The following is a 13,223-nucleotide window of genomic DNA, read 5'->3' on the forward strand; positions in this document are numbered from 1 at the left end:
GCGTTATGTTATATATATATATATATACATATATATATATGTGTGTGTGTGTGTGTGTGTGTGTATGTATATATATGTGTGTATGTATACATATGTGCATATGTATATATATGTGTGTATATGTGTATATATATGGGTGTATATATGTATATATGTATGCATATGTATATATATATATATATATATATATGTATATATATATATATACATTCTATCTTTTTAATTCATCTTATCTTTCTCTTTTTATCTACTTTTTCTCATTTTCTTTAATTCCTTTTTCTAATGTTGTCTTGTATAGCTATTTTCTTTTTCATCTGTTGTTTTTGACGATTTTATACTATTTTCTATGTTTTTTGTTTGTTTCTTTCTTTCTTTTCCTTTTTCCCCTTTTCGAGTTTTGCTTTCTGCCCTTATTTTGACTGGTTTAAATTTGATATATTTATTTAGTTTGATTATGAATACTAGTTCGACTCTGTCTATATGAAAAGCCGAAAGGAGGGCAAAACTCTAGGACTTCTGGTTAGCGGTTTCCATGCAACCTATTCTTCTGCTTAGTTCGTCATCTAAAGTCAGTTTGACAGGCCAGCGGCCATTAGCTAACCTCCCATTGTCTGTTTCTATCAATTTCGGTTTTCAATTTTTCTACAGTTCATTTATTTTCTCGTTTTCACTTTTCCATTCCTTTTGTTCACGATTTCTGACTCTAGTTTGGATAATGGACGCAATTTACTTTTTTGTTTTTTGTTTTTATTTTTGTTACAAAACACGAAATGCGCTTTCAAATTTATTAAATGAACTCAAAAGGAAAAAATACGATGTTATTTTGTGCGTACGTCAGACGAAACTATCATGCCCGCCATTCTACTCCTATAAAGGACATGCGTACATATACACACACTTGCACGTAAATAAGAAAGCACAAATGTGTGTGTGTGTGTGTGTGTGTGTGTGTGTGTGTGTGTGTTTACAGTTCACAATGAGAATTGACAAATTATGCTTTAAAACCCAATCAAAAGAAGATTTTATGTAATATATATATATATATATATATATATATATATATATACTAGCAAAAATACCCGTCGTTGACTGGGTTCAAAAACAGCCTACACAAAATGGACTCTGATTTATGAAAGTATGATAGGTTATGAAAAGGAAGGGTTGTAAAGAGATAGCTTCGAATTTGGGGGTATCAGAACCAAAGCTGAAAGCTGAAGTATGATGAAAGTAAAAATAAAATAGATAAACCTCATAATTTATTATACCATACCTGTTCACACTGAAACACTTATCACAATATTCTATGGATTTATATTAAAAATCTTGTTAAACCTTGTGACATATTTCCGTTGTATGGAGGTCAGGTGCGAACGAACATCCCATAATTTTATTATACCATATTTCTTCAAACCGAAACATAATTATCAAAGTATACTTACGCAGATAGATATGAAAAGTCTATATTAAAGTTTGTCACTATTTCCATTCCATGGAGGCCAGGCGCGAACGCAGACCCCACAATTTTATTATACCATCTCTATTTAAGTTAAAACATACTTATAAAGTATTCTTATGTACATCTATATCAAAAACACTTGCAAACGTTATTTTTAAATTTTTTTATTTCCATACTTTGTGGACCAGGTGCGAACGCAGACCCCACAATTTTAATGAACCACCGTTCTGCCAGATCAAACATACCCAATCCTGTGTCTCGATACATCTTCTATCCTTATATGTAATCAGTTTTTTTTTAAATAGTCAACCATATAGGAGCCTATTCGTGACCAGACACACACACACACACAGACATTCAGCTTTATATTATAGATCTATACGTTATATATATACTAGCTGTACCCGGCCACGCGTTGCTGTGGCTCAGTTTGTTAAAATGGAACACATGTGAAAGTAGAGACAAGTTTGATTCTTTTTTTCAAGAGAATGTACAAATTATTTATTTTTTTTTAACAGATGTTAAGAAAATAAACAGAAAAATACTTCCATCATTAATTATGCAAAAAAATAAATAAAATGTTGATTTAGTGTTTCAATATGCTTATAAATTACGATAAAACTTGCTGAGTATGCACTGTTTTACGGTTGTTGTAAAAATGGAACGGAAACTTAAATTTCGCTTCATTTTAATATTTCTTAATTTTTTAATTGTCCCCCCCCCCAACGAATATAATCAAAACAGTAACATTCAACAATTGTACTTTATGTATATAAAACACAAAATGGGTGTTTGTATTACTGTACACATAGATTCGAAAAAGTTGTCAAAAAAAAACAAATATATAACAAATAAATGTTATCAAAGCCAAGATAAGTTACTTTTCTGCCAAACTGGATATATATATTTTTCGTGTTTTTATTCAATGTAACATATTTATTCAGCTCGAAAACCATACAGTGTTTCCCGATGTATTCGAAAATTCAAGATGGCGTTTCACACCCTCTTTAACACCGTAAGTATGGAAAAAGGTGTTCTAAATAAAAAACTATACAAAATACTATTAAAAAAAACCCGCCGAATATATGTCAACCTATGTCACGGTAACATATATTGAGCGAGTTTTTAACAGTGTTTCTCCGGTTTTTTATTTATAACATCTTTTCCCACACTTACCGTGTTAAAGAGAGAATCAGACGCCATCTTGAATGTTCCAATACATCGGTAAACACTGTATGGTTTTCGAGCTGAATAAACATGTTACATTGAATAAAAACACGAAAAATATATCCCGTTTAGTAGAAAAGTAACTTATCTTGCCTTTGATAACATTTATTTGTTATATATTTCTTTTTGGACAACTTTTTCGAATCTATGTGTAGAGTAATACAAACCCCACAAAATATTTATTAAACAAAGAAATTAAAAAAAAAAAATGTTTATAACGAAAGGGAAATAATCGCTAGATTTTTAACTAATCGTCTGAAATGTTCCCAAATCGCTAATTCTCCCCCCAAAAAAACTCCATAATGTTCCGTGTTTTCTCAGTATGGGTTTGTATTACTGTACACATAGATTCGAAAAAGTTGTCAAAAAATCGCTAATTCTCCCCCCAAAAAAACTCCATAATGTTCCGTGTTTTCTCAGTATGGGTTTGTATTACTGTACACATAGATTCGAAAAAGTTGTCAAAAAATCGCTAATTCTCCCCCCCCCCAAAAAAAAAACTCCATAATGTTCCGTGTTTTCTCAGTATGGGTTTGTATTACTGTACACATAGATTCGAGCTGAATAAATATGTTACATTGAATAAAAACACGAAAAATATATCCAGTTTGTCAGAAAAGTAACTTATCTTGGCTTTGATAGCAGTTATTTGTTATATATTTGTTTGTTTTTTTTGACAACTTTTTCGAATCTATGTGTACAGTAATACAAACCCCCTTTCGGAGGTTGGAATGCCCCCCCACCTCAAATGTACTTGGAAAAATCGATTTTATAGTGAGATTTAAGAATAGTTAGTCGAAAAAAAAGGTGAAAAACAAAACAAATAAGCAATAAATAATTATTACCAAAGGCAATAAATGCTACTTTTTTTTACTTACATGAATCAGTATACTTTATGTTTGAAAGTATTTTCAATCGTTTTTTGTTATTTTTTAATAAAAGTAAAAACTAAAAGAAAAAGAAGTCGTATTATCGTGTGAAAAAGTAAAGGAACGTGGCACAAATAGAGTTGGGTTTCGTTTCGTTTTAACAATGGAAAGAGCAGAAAATGGAGAGAAAAGAAAGAAAGAAGGAAAGACCGAAAGGAAAGATTATGAAGGAAGTTTGGTAAGAAATAGCTTTACAAAAGTGAAATATCGTGTAGACTGAAAATATAGGAAAGTAGTCCCCCACCACCATCAGCACAAAAAAAAAATGTAAATGTGACGATGTTAAACATGCCCTAGCGTAAATCGCAGTATAGCGTTTAGTTTGTGTTTATGTTTATGGAAAGAAAGAGAAACATAGGGAAGTACCCCCACCACCATCACCTATAAACCAAAAAGACAACGAAAGGTAATAAAGAAAGAAAGAAAGAAAGAAAGAAAAAAGCACGTAAGGAAAGAGCAAAACGGAAGTTGTGTTTGTGTAAGTAAGTTTGGTGCGTTTCACGTAAATGTCAATTCAGGTTTTCATTAAACTCTAACCACGCGGGTTATAACGAAATCGAAGTAATGTAATTGTGAATTCAATTCCAGGTCACGGAATGTGTTCTGTTTGAATCTAATTTTATTATAGTAAATGCTTTATAAATTGTGTTTATGTTTTATCCTAACCAATGGCAAAGTAAGCGTGGTGCGTTTCAGCGTAAGTCCAGTCCAGTTTTTAGATAAATTCTAACCGGTGGTCGGTTTTAAATGTCTCCTGAATTCAATTCCAGGTAACGGATTGTGTTCTGTTTGAATCTAATTTTATTATAATAAATGCTTTATAAATTGTGTTTATGTTTTATGCTAACCAATGGCAAAGTAAGCGTGGTTCGTTTCAGCGTAAGTCCAGTCCAGTTTTTAGATAAATTCTAACCGGTGGTCGGTTTTAAATGTCTCCTGTGAACGGTGTGGAACGGTGTAAGTAAGTGGCGGTGGTAGGATGAATTTGTTAGAGAGAGTTTACTTTACTACTTCCATTAAATGTAACCGATTTTTACAGTGGACTCTCACCAGACAGAATATAGGAAACTCTGATCAGCGAGATACTGGATATGTAATAACCCTATAACATACGGCAGATGTCGTGATTCAGTTTGTGAATGATACGGCTGCACCAAATGTATACAGGTGCATTCCTATAAAGGTCAAAGTCGGAGGGGAAAAAATGAGTTCATTTTATTTATATAGATAGAAGATAGATAGAAGAGAAGAGAAGAGATTATATGTTATATGCATATATGTTATATATATATATATATATATACAGAGAGAGAGAGAGAGAGAGAGAGATGTTATATATATATAACTAGCAGGGTTACCCGACATTGCCCAGGACAAAAGTGTAACATAAAATCAATCCCTAGCTCTTTACCTTTTAAGGAGTAATGATTTCAAATTAAAATACATTTAGTATTACGCATGTAACTTGAGAAAAAACACGCTTTAAATGTATCAACATCTTTGTCAATAAGCGAACACAAAACAAGAATGCGATCGAATTTGATCTGATCTCGTGCAGTTTCGCTTCTTCAGATAATGTCCACACTTTTCTAGCGTGTCTTTCTCAATTTACCTGTGAAATATTAAAAGGATTTTAACGCGAACTGGTGCTACCGGATCAGCCTATCTGGTGATATCAGATTTCTGTCTTAAATGCACCAAATATTGATATTATTCTTTTCTTTTTCTTTCCCTTAGCAAAACGTGATTATGTTCTGTAAAGACAAAGCAGTATTTTTTTATCTACAAAACAACCAAACTAAACACTATGAATAAATATTTGAAGATGTATAACTTGAAGCCTAGAAACTCTTGCTAAAATGATTGAATGCTAAAAGGGCTGATATGCCGTAAAACAAAACAACCAAACCAAACACCATGAATAAATATTTGAAATTCGGCGTAAAATATCTCGAAAAGTGTTGATACGTCATAAAACACTATGGCAGCGCATTAAAGGCTGTAAACGACCAAGTTCTCTCTAATTCTCTCTCCTCTGAGCATGTGGTACAATGAGGGAAAATGCCAGGTTACTTTTAATGCATCTAAAACCTAGCTTCTATCTTTACATCATCAACGTTCTGATCCCCATCTGGCAATAACTGAAATGAATGCCTCTCATCTTGGGGGGGGGCTCCATGTTTTGACAAGCTTCTGGGCTTGACCTTTATTTTCGAGCTAAAATGGAACACGTACATCAAATCCGTTGCCAAGGTTGCTGGAAAAATAGTGGGATCCTTTTATGGGTGCAAGAGATATCTACTTGCTGATGCAATTCTCTACCTATATAAGAGCCAGGTATGTCCAAGGATGGAATATTGTAGCCACATCTGGGCAGGAGCTGCTAGAAAGATTTTATTCTGCCTTGACAGAGTTCAAAATAGACTTCGTAGCCTAGTGAGATGCCCTTTTCTCTTCCCTGCAAGCTCTTTCTCACAGAAGAGACGTTGCGAGTTTGTCTCTGCTTTGTCGTTATTTTCATGGCGAGTGCTCGTCTGAGCTTCAATTTCTATCAATAATTTCCCCCTCTCTTTATCTTTGCCTAAACCTAAACGTAGATTCCATGAATAAAACTTCTTTCTTAGAACTGCATACCTATGGAACTCTCTTTCGTTTGTCTGCTTTCCAGTTGGTCGTCTTCAAGTCCAACGTAAACAAGTTCTTGATGAGCCGTTCCCCTTAAGTAATCCAATTTACCAAATTTACACTTCTAACGATTACTATGATAGTGTCCCTTTGACTCCGATACACTCTTTAACCTTTATCCTTCAGTGGTCTCTGGGCCTAGATAAGCGGTGATTCCTTTGTAAAAAATTTTTTTAAAAAAAACGATTTTAACTCGAAATAATATTTAATTAAAAAAAAAACATTTTTAATGCTTATACAGAATTTATACCTGCATTCTGCTGTAGCCGTGATATTCAACAATTACCCTTATCGTGTCGTCTCTTCCTTAAGAGTACGTGATGTGCAGAAAAATGGCTTTTCTTACAACACTTAGAACGGGGCAATTCTTAAGATACGCCCGTTAAATCTGTGCGTGTAGAAATTAACGTGTTATTTGAAACATAAATGTGATAGAGCGAACGGCGGACAGAGCCTCTATCTGGTGTCTGTTTTAATTGAACATTCTTATTTAGCGATAAATGCTATTTATACGTGTCGATAGGTGAGAATTGACGAAAAAGAGCATGTTATATCAATTGATATAGAGAGATAAAGATGAGACAGAAGGAGCATAAAATATTCGACAAAGTAATATAATTCCCTTTATTTACTGATAGTTGGCTTCCTGACCTAAAATGCACAAAAAAAAACAATTTTCCTCTATAAAACAACCAAACTGAACGCTATGAATAAATACTTAAAAAGTAAAGAACTTGAAGAATAAAGACGCTTTCCCAAATTATTGGATTCAGCATTAAATAATCCGAAAAGATGTAAAATAAGACAACTAAACTTGATTTATTGATAAATCTTGGTTATATTGCCCTTTTGTCACCAATCTATATATTAATACCACAGTGCCTTTAACGTACGTACGTATGTAACGGTTTCCAAATTATCATTAATTATTCGATCGGGAAGTCCTATTTATAAAAACGGAGGACAGAAGGTGATAACAAACTACGAACATCCAATTATTAGTGTATAGATATACTAATTTAATGTTCGTAGTATTTTATCACCTTTTATCCTCTTATTTAATCGATACTGATCACCGAGGACGCAATGTAAAAAAAAATAACAATAATTTTTAAAATGATGTCGCTTTTGGGTCGTTCGTGAGACTAAAATATGTCTTCTTAGTCTTCTGGCTTGGATCCAATGGTAGTATATGTTCTGTCTAAAGATGATATAATTATATAGTGGAGTTTCTGTTCGCGCTGGGAGTTCATACAATAGAAATATGTCACAGATTCTTATAAGGATATTGGAGAATTTTCCACACTCTTTATTTGTGCCTAAACCTAAATGCAGATTCCATGAACAAAGCTTCTTTCTTAGAACTGCACGCCTGTGGAACTCTCTCCCGATTGCCTGCTTTCCAGCTGACTACAATCTGATTGTCTTCAAGCCCAACGTAAACAAGTTCTGCATGAACCGTCCAGTTTAATCCAGTTTACAAAATTCCCACTAGTTATGTTTACTACGCCATAATCACATCGACTAATGCATACTCAGTAACCCTTATTCTCGAGTGGCCTCCGGGCCTTGATAAGTGGTGATTCCTGTGTAAAAAAAAAATGAAATAACCAGATATATTCTGACACTACATTAACCAGATTACTTAGATAAATACTTTTAAAGGACTACAGTAATATTGCTGGGTCTACATCCACGCTGAACGTCCACAGAAAACTCATCGGCAATATATTACATATAAAAATATGAATTTCCGCAGGTCTTGCTAGTTTAAGTAAAACTAGTAATAAAATATGTATAAGTCGATAAAAAATGATAATAAAATGATAATAAAATAATTGCAGGTCTTGTTGGTTAATGCTTGAAATAAATGCCATTGTCGATTTATTTATGAGTAAGAATGTTTATTGTGTTATAATCATGTTTACGTTTTTGCGTCTTTCTGCTTAAAATAAGGCATTTACAATTTTTTTTATAAAGAATAAAAATATTAATTTTATCGAATCAACAACTATTAGTATTTATTTGCTTCTCCACGAAAGCAAAATGTGACACAAGGTCGTTTTAATGTGTGGAAAAACAGCTCCCCAGAAAGGAGCACTCTGGAAGTAGGCAAAAAAAAAAGATTGCCTTAATATAGAAGGTCAGCATCAACAACTATTGATAATAAGAATGGGAAGTATTCAGTTTTATTAACGTTTTTGTTTTTTTTGTTTTTTGTCCCGTATTTTTTTTTTTCAATATCATTTTAAAGAGCGGAAAAATATGAATGGAACAGAGAATTTATCTGTCCAAATAAATCCCAAGTATCATTCTTGCCTAACGGGGAAATACTTATATCAAAAGAAAAGAAAAATATTTCTTTGTTTATTGATTCTACGTAATTTAATCATAAATTATTAAAACGCTTTCAAATTGAAAATTATGAATTGAGTATATTTTTAATTACCGAATAACACCAAATAAAACAGTCATTTTTTTTGTTTCAAATGTTATCAAATTGTTTGACTTTCAAATTTATTTATTTATTTATTTATTTATTTATTTAGGACAGAACATAGAGTGATGGATTTTGGCAGCACCCCAAGGCATACGGTCAGTCATTTTATTTATTTTTACTGTCAGTTTTTATTTTTTTCTCTTGTTTTATGACACTTTTCATTTCTTTCATTTTTTTATCGTAACTTGCATTTCTATGAATTTTGCCATTTTTCTTTTTTTTTTTCATTTTTATTAGTCTCACTTTTTCAGGTTTTTCTTTTTTTCATTTTTTATCGTCACTTTTCATTTTTATTATTGTCACTTTTCAGGATTTTTATTTTTATTTTCATTTCTTTCTTTTTCATCGTCAATTTTCATTTCTATGGATTGTCATTTTTAAGGGTTTTTTTCCTTTTTTTTGGGGGGAGGGGCATTTTTATTATTGTCACTTTTGAGTTTTTTTGTTTTTTTTAAATCTAATTTTCTTTTTTTCCATTTTTTATAGCCACTTTTCATTTCTATGGAATTTGTATTGTCATTTTTCAGGGTTTTTCATTTTCTTTTCATTTTTATTAGTGTCATTTTCCGTTTTTTTATTTCTATTTTCATTTTATCATTTTCATTTTTATTGATTTTGTATTGTCATTTGTTGTAGTCTTTATTTTTATTTTTTTATTTTCATCTTTTTCTATTTTTTATCGTCATCTTCGAATTTTTATAAATTTTGTATTGTCAATTTTTTGGTTTTGTTATTTTTTATTTTCAGTTTTTTATCATTTTTTTATTTTCATTTTATTTTTCCCCCATTTTTTATCGTCGCGTTTCATTTTTTAGTGACTCTCTGTCTTTGCTTCATTCATCAATTTCATCAAATTCATTTCTTTCCCTATTTCTAACACCTATAAGGGTTGTTTGTTTTTTGTTTTTATTTTCGTTTTTTAAATATTCAGATTTTCTGATTTTTGTGCTTTGTTTCAGGTTTTTCACAATGTTAAATGTTTACTTTTAAATAAATAAAATTGTGATTTGGGATCAATTTGATGAATGTTATTTAACTGTTGCTTTTATAGAGTGCGTTATTGACCTAATTGATACAGTATGGTGTCTCCTTATGTCAAACATGTGCTAAAGCAAATCCAGATCGACCTTATCGGGTTAGTTAAAGGTCACAGATTGAAATCCCGAATAAGTTACTCATAAGAATCCTTGCTTAGAGTTTGACCAGTTTCGCGGGAGTAGTTAACATATAAAAAGTACTTGATAACATAAAAGTCAGGTTTGGAAATAGAAAATGAGAAGACATAATACAATGTGAGACGATGAAATATATGCATCTATTCTAAGTTAAACTCTAGAAATATTTTCTCTGCTACGATATCTTCTTCTATTATATAAATCTCACCTGTCTGTTTAAATGTATGTATGTATGTATGTATGTCTAAAACATACATATGTATGTATGTATGTATGTATGTATGTATATATGTCTAAAACATTCGATAGAGGCGACGGATTTTCACGAGATCGGTATCGTTTTGTAGCTCGACCCTTCAGACGACAAATCTCGAAAAAGTAACTAAAAATAAATTCCTTTGCCCTCAACTGAGCGCTTTTTTGCGAAGAGGGGGTCACTTTTTTCGCCGATATTTTCGAAAGTCATCCCCTATTTTCGATTGACTGGCCTTAATTTAAATCTTCTTCACTTCCGGTTTGGCGGTGGACGCAACAGCAAAGACGTTACTTTTTTACGTTCTTTTCCTCCTTCGCGGTACGGGTTCGAGCCTGCTTACCTACTGCCACCTTTTTTTTTTTTTTTTGCCCAACACACACCTTCAAACTCCTGGGCAACGCCGGGTACCCAGGCTAGTCTAATATAAAGAAGAAAGAATTTGCATATAAATTTAAAATAAAAACTATGTATTTCATACAGTTTTCACCACGCGTGTTGATACAAACAATAAAGAATCGAAAGTGAAGAGCGAGATTTAACTCCCCCACAAAAGGACGAAGCGTCCCACGCCAGAAGAAAGTCTGTGGCGTTTGAATTACAAAGTAATTCTAACAAACGCTTGAAAACAAATAGTTCTAATTCCTACATTCCTTCTCCGCTTCGGTGGAATCCGCTTTCTACGTCACTTCAAAAAGCAAGTAAATTTTCACAGAAAGATTTAAACTCAAAGTATTTTCAACCAATGGAAAATCGTTCCAAACCTCAAAAAGTAACACTTCCATGTGAAAGTAGTAAGTCAGTGCGAAATTAGGAACTTCTACATGATCTAGTCAACAAAGTCAGTTTACTCCGAGCTTCACCAGCCGGCTGCGCATGGAAGAGCCCAGTAACATCTGCTCAACTCCCCATTCGATGCCTTTGGAAAGGCGAAAATAACTGATTCATATACAAGCTGCTTCATTTCGCTCGCACTTTCTTACATGTTGGTGACAGTCAAGCGAACAGAAACGAACTGCTATTCACAGCTATACACGTAGTAACAAAAAACAAGGTAAATCAACGCACATACATACATAACGCCACGCTGCAAAACGCTTAGTTACGTATAGTATATACACACATATTATTCACACTATAAAGATTTTAACTTGTGAGTCTAACTCGAATTTCTTTACAAATACAAATTTGAAAAAATTTAACACTTTCATGATTGAAAGTAAATTTTATATTCTTATCTCTTGTATAAAAATGTTTTGTTATAAAGTTTTGTTTTCCTCAAATTTTTTATTCACAAGACTCTGTTTATGTTTTAGTTAGCATTTGCTAACTGGTGACCCTTCTATTCTTTCAGTGTTTCATCTATTTCCATTTTAGAATGCATGCACATCTGTATGCATCTTCATTTCGTTTCTTTTTTTTTCTTTAAAACTTAACTTTTTTACAAACAATTCATATTAAATGTTGGTGTGGTTCTTGGCAATGCTCAAAGATGCTTCCAACGCCAGGGATCATACCACAAGTCTACGATGTACAAATTCCCACCAAAGATTAATAACTGATGATGCATTAACTGTCGCTGCATATAGATTCGGCTATGCCGGGTTCATAACTAGGGCTATGACAACAGCGTATTCTTTTCCTTGTTTTGATTCTCATGTATATATCCATTGATTTCTTATATATATATATATATATATATATATATATATATATATATATATATATATATATATATCTTTTTATGTAGAGTGATGTGGTTCTCGGTTGATTAATTGTGTTTAACTGTCGGATATATACTCGAGGGTCAAAAGAATGAAAAGAATATGCTGTTGTCATAGCCCTATTCATAAAAATATGGATAAAAATATGTGCGTTTCATCAATCGAATACAAGCAATCGGTTATTATGTTTTATTTTAATGCATATATATTTTGCCTATAGATTTTAAAGAAGTTTGTGCCGATAGAAAAAAATGATGCCATGACTGAATTTAATGCTATCAAATTAATGCGATATATGTATTTACATGTAAAACTCATTTTTTTTATTGTTGTTGGCACGTGTAATTCTAATGTTTCAGTGTAATGCTAATGTTTCGGTATAATTCTAATGTTTCAGTGTAATTCTAATGTTTCAGTGTAATGCTAATGTTTCAGTGTAATTCTAATGTTTCAGTGTAATGCTAATGTTTCAGTGTAATTCTAATGTTTCAGTGTAATGCTAATGTTTCAGTGTAATTCTAATGTTTCAGTGTAATGCTAATGTTTCAGTGTAATTCTAATGTTTCAGTGTAATTCTAATGTTTCAGTGTAATGCTAATGTTTCAGTGTAATGCTAATGTTTCAGTGTAATTCTAATGTTTCAGTGTAATGCTAATGTTTCAGTGTAATGCTAATGTTTCAGTGTAATTCTAATGTTTCAGTGTAATTCTAATGTTTCAGTGTAATGCTAATGTTTCAGTGTAATTCTAATGTTTCAGTGTAATTCTAATGTTTCGGTATAATTCTAATGTTTCAGTGTAATGCTAATGTTTCAGTGTAATGCTAATGTTTCAGTATAATTCTAATGTTTCAGTGTAATGCTAATGTTTCAGTGTAATTCTAATGTTTCAGTGTAATTCTAATCTTTCAGTGTAATGCTAATGTTTCAGTGTAATTCTAATGTTTCAGTGTAATTCTAATGTTTCGGTATAATTCTAATGTTTCAGTGTAATTCTAATGTTTCAGTGTAATTCTAATGTTTCAGTGTAATGCTAATGTTTCAGTGTAATTCTAATGTTTCAGTGTAATGCTAATTTTTCAGTGTAATGCTAATGTTTCAGTGTAATTCTAATGTTTCAGTGTAATGCTAATGTTTCAGTGTAATGCTAATGTTTCAGTGTAATGCTAATGTTTCAGTGTAATTCTAATGTTTCAGTGTAATGCTAATCTTTCAGTGTAATTCTAATGTTTCAGTGTAATGCTAATGTTTCAGTGTAATTCTAATGTTTCAGTGT

At 31.9% G+C, this 13,223-nt stretch overlaps 1 protein-coding gene across 4 annotated transcripts in view; it reads left to right on the top strand.

Annotated features, from left to right (window-relative positions):
• The window catches only part of LOC145296006 (uncharacterized), a 630,022-nt gene that overhangs the window by 461,396 nt on the left and 155,403 nt on the right, over positions 1-13,223 (top strand). For all 4 annotated transcript variants that reach the window (XM_080142022.1, XM_080142024.1, XM_080142021.1 and 1 more), the window contains one exon: positions 8,847-8,892. In XM_080142022.1, coding sequence (XP_079998148.1) covers positions 8,847-8,892 — 46 coding nt within the window. The remainder of the gene's footprint in view (positions 1-8,846; positions 8,893-13,223) is intronic.

The sequence above is a fragment of the Euprymna scolopes genome, chromosome 16, assembly GCF_053919585.1.
Source record: "Euprymna scolopes isolate OS-2025 chromosome 16, ASM5391958v1, whole genome shotgun sequence".
Classification (NCBI taxonomy): domain Eukaryota; kingdom Metazoa; phylum Mollusca; class Cephalopoda; order Sepiida; family Sepiolidae; genus Euprymna; species Euprymna scolopes.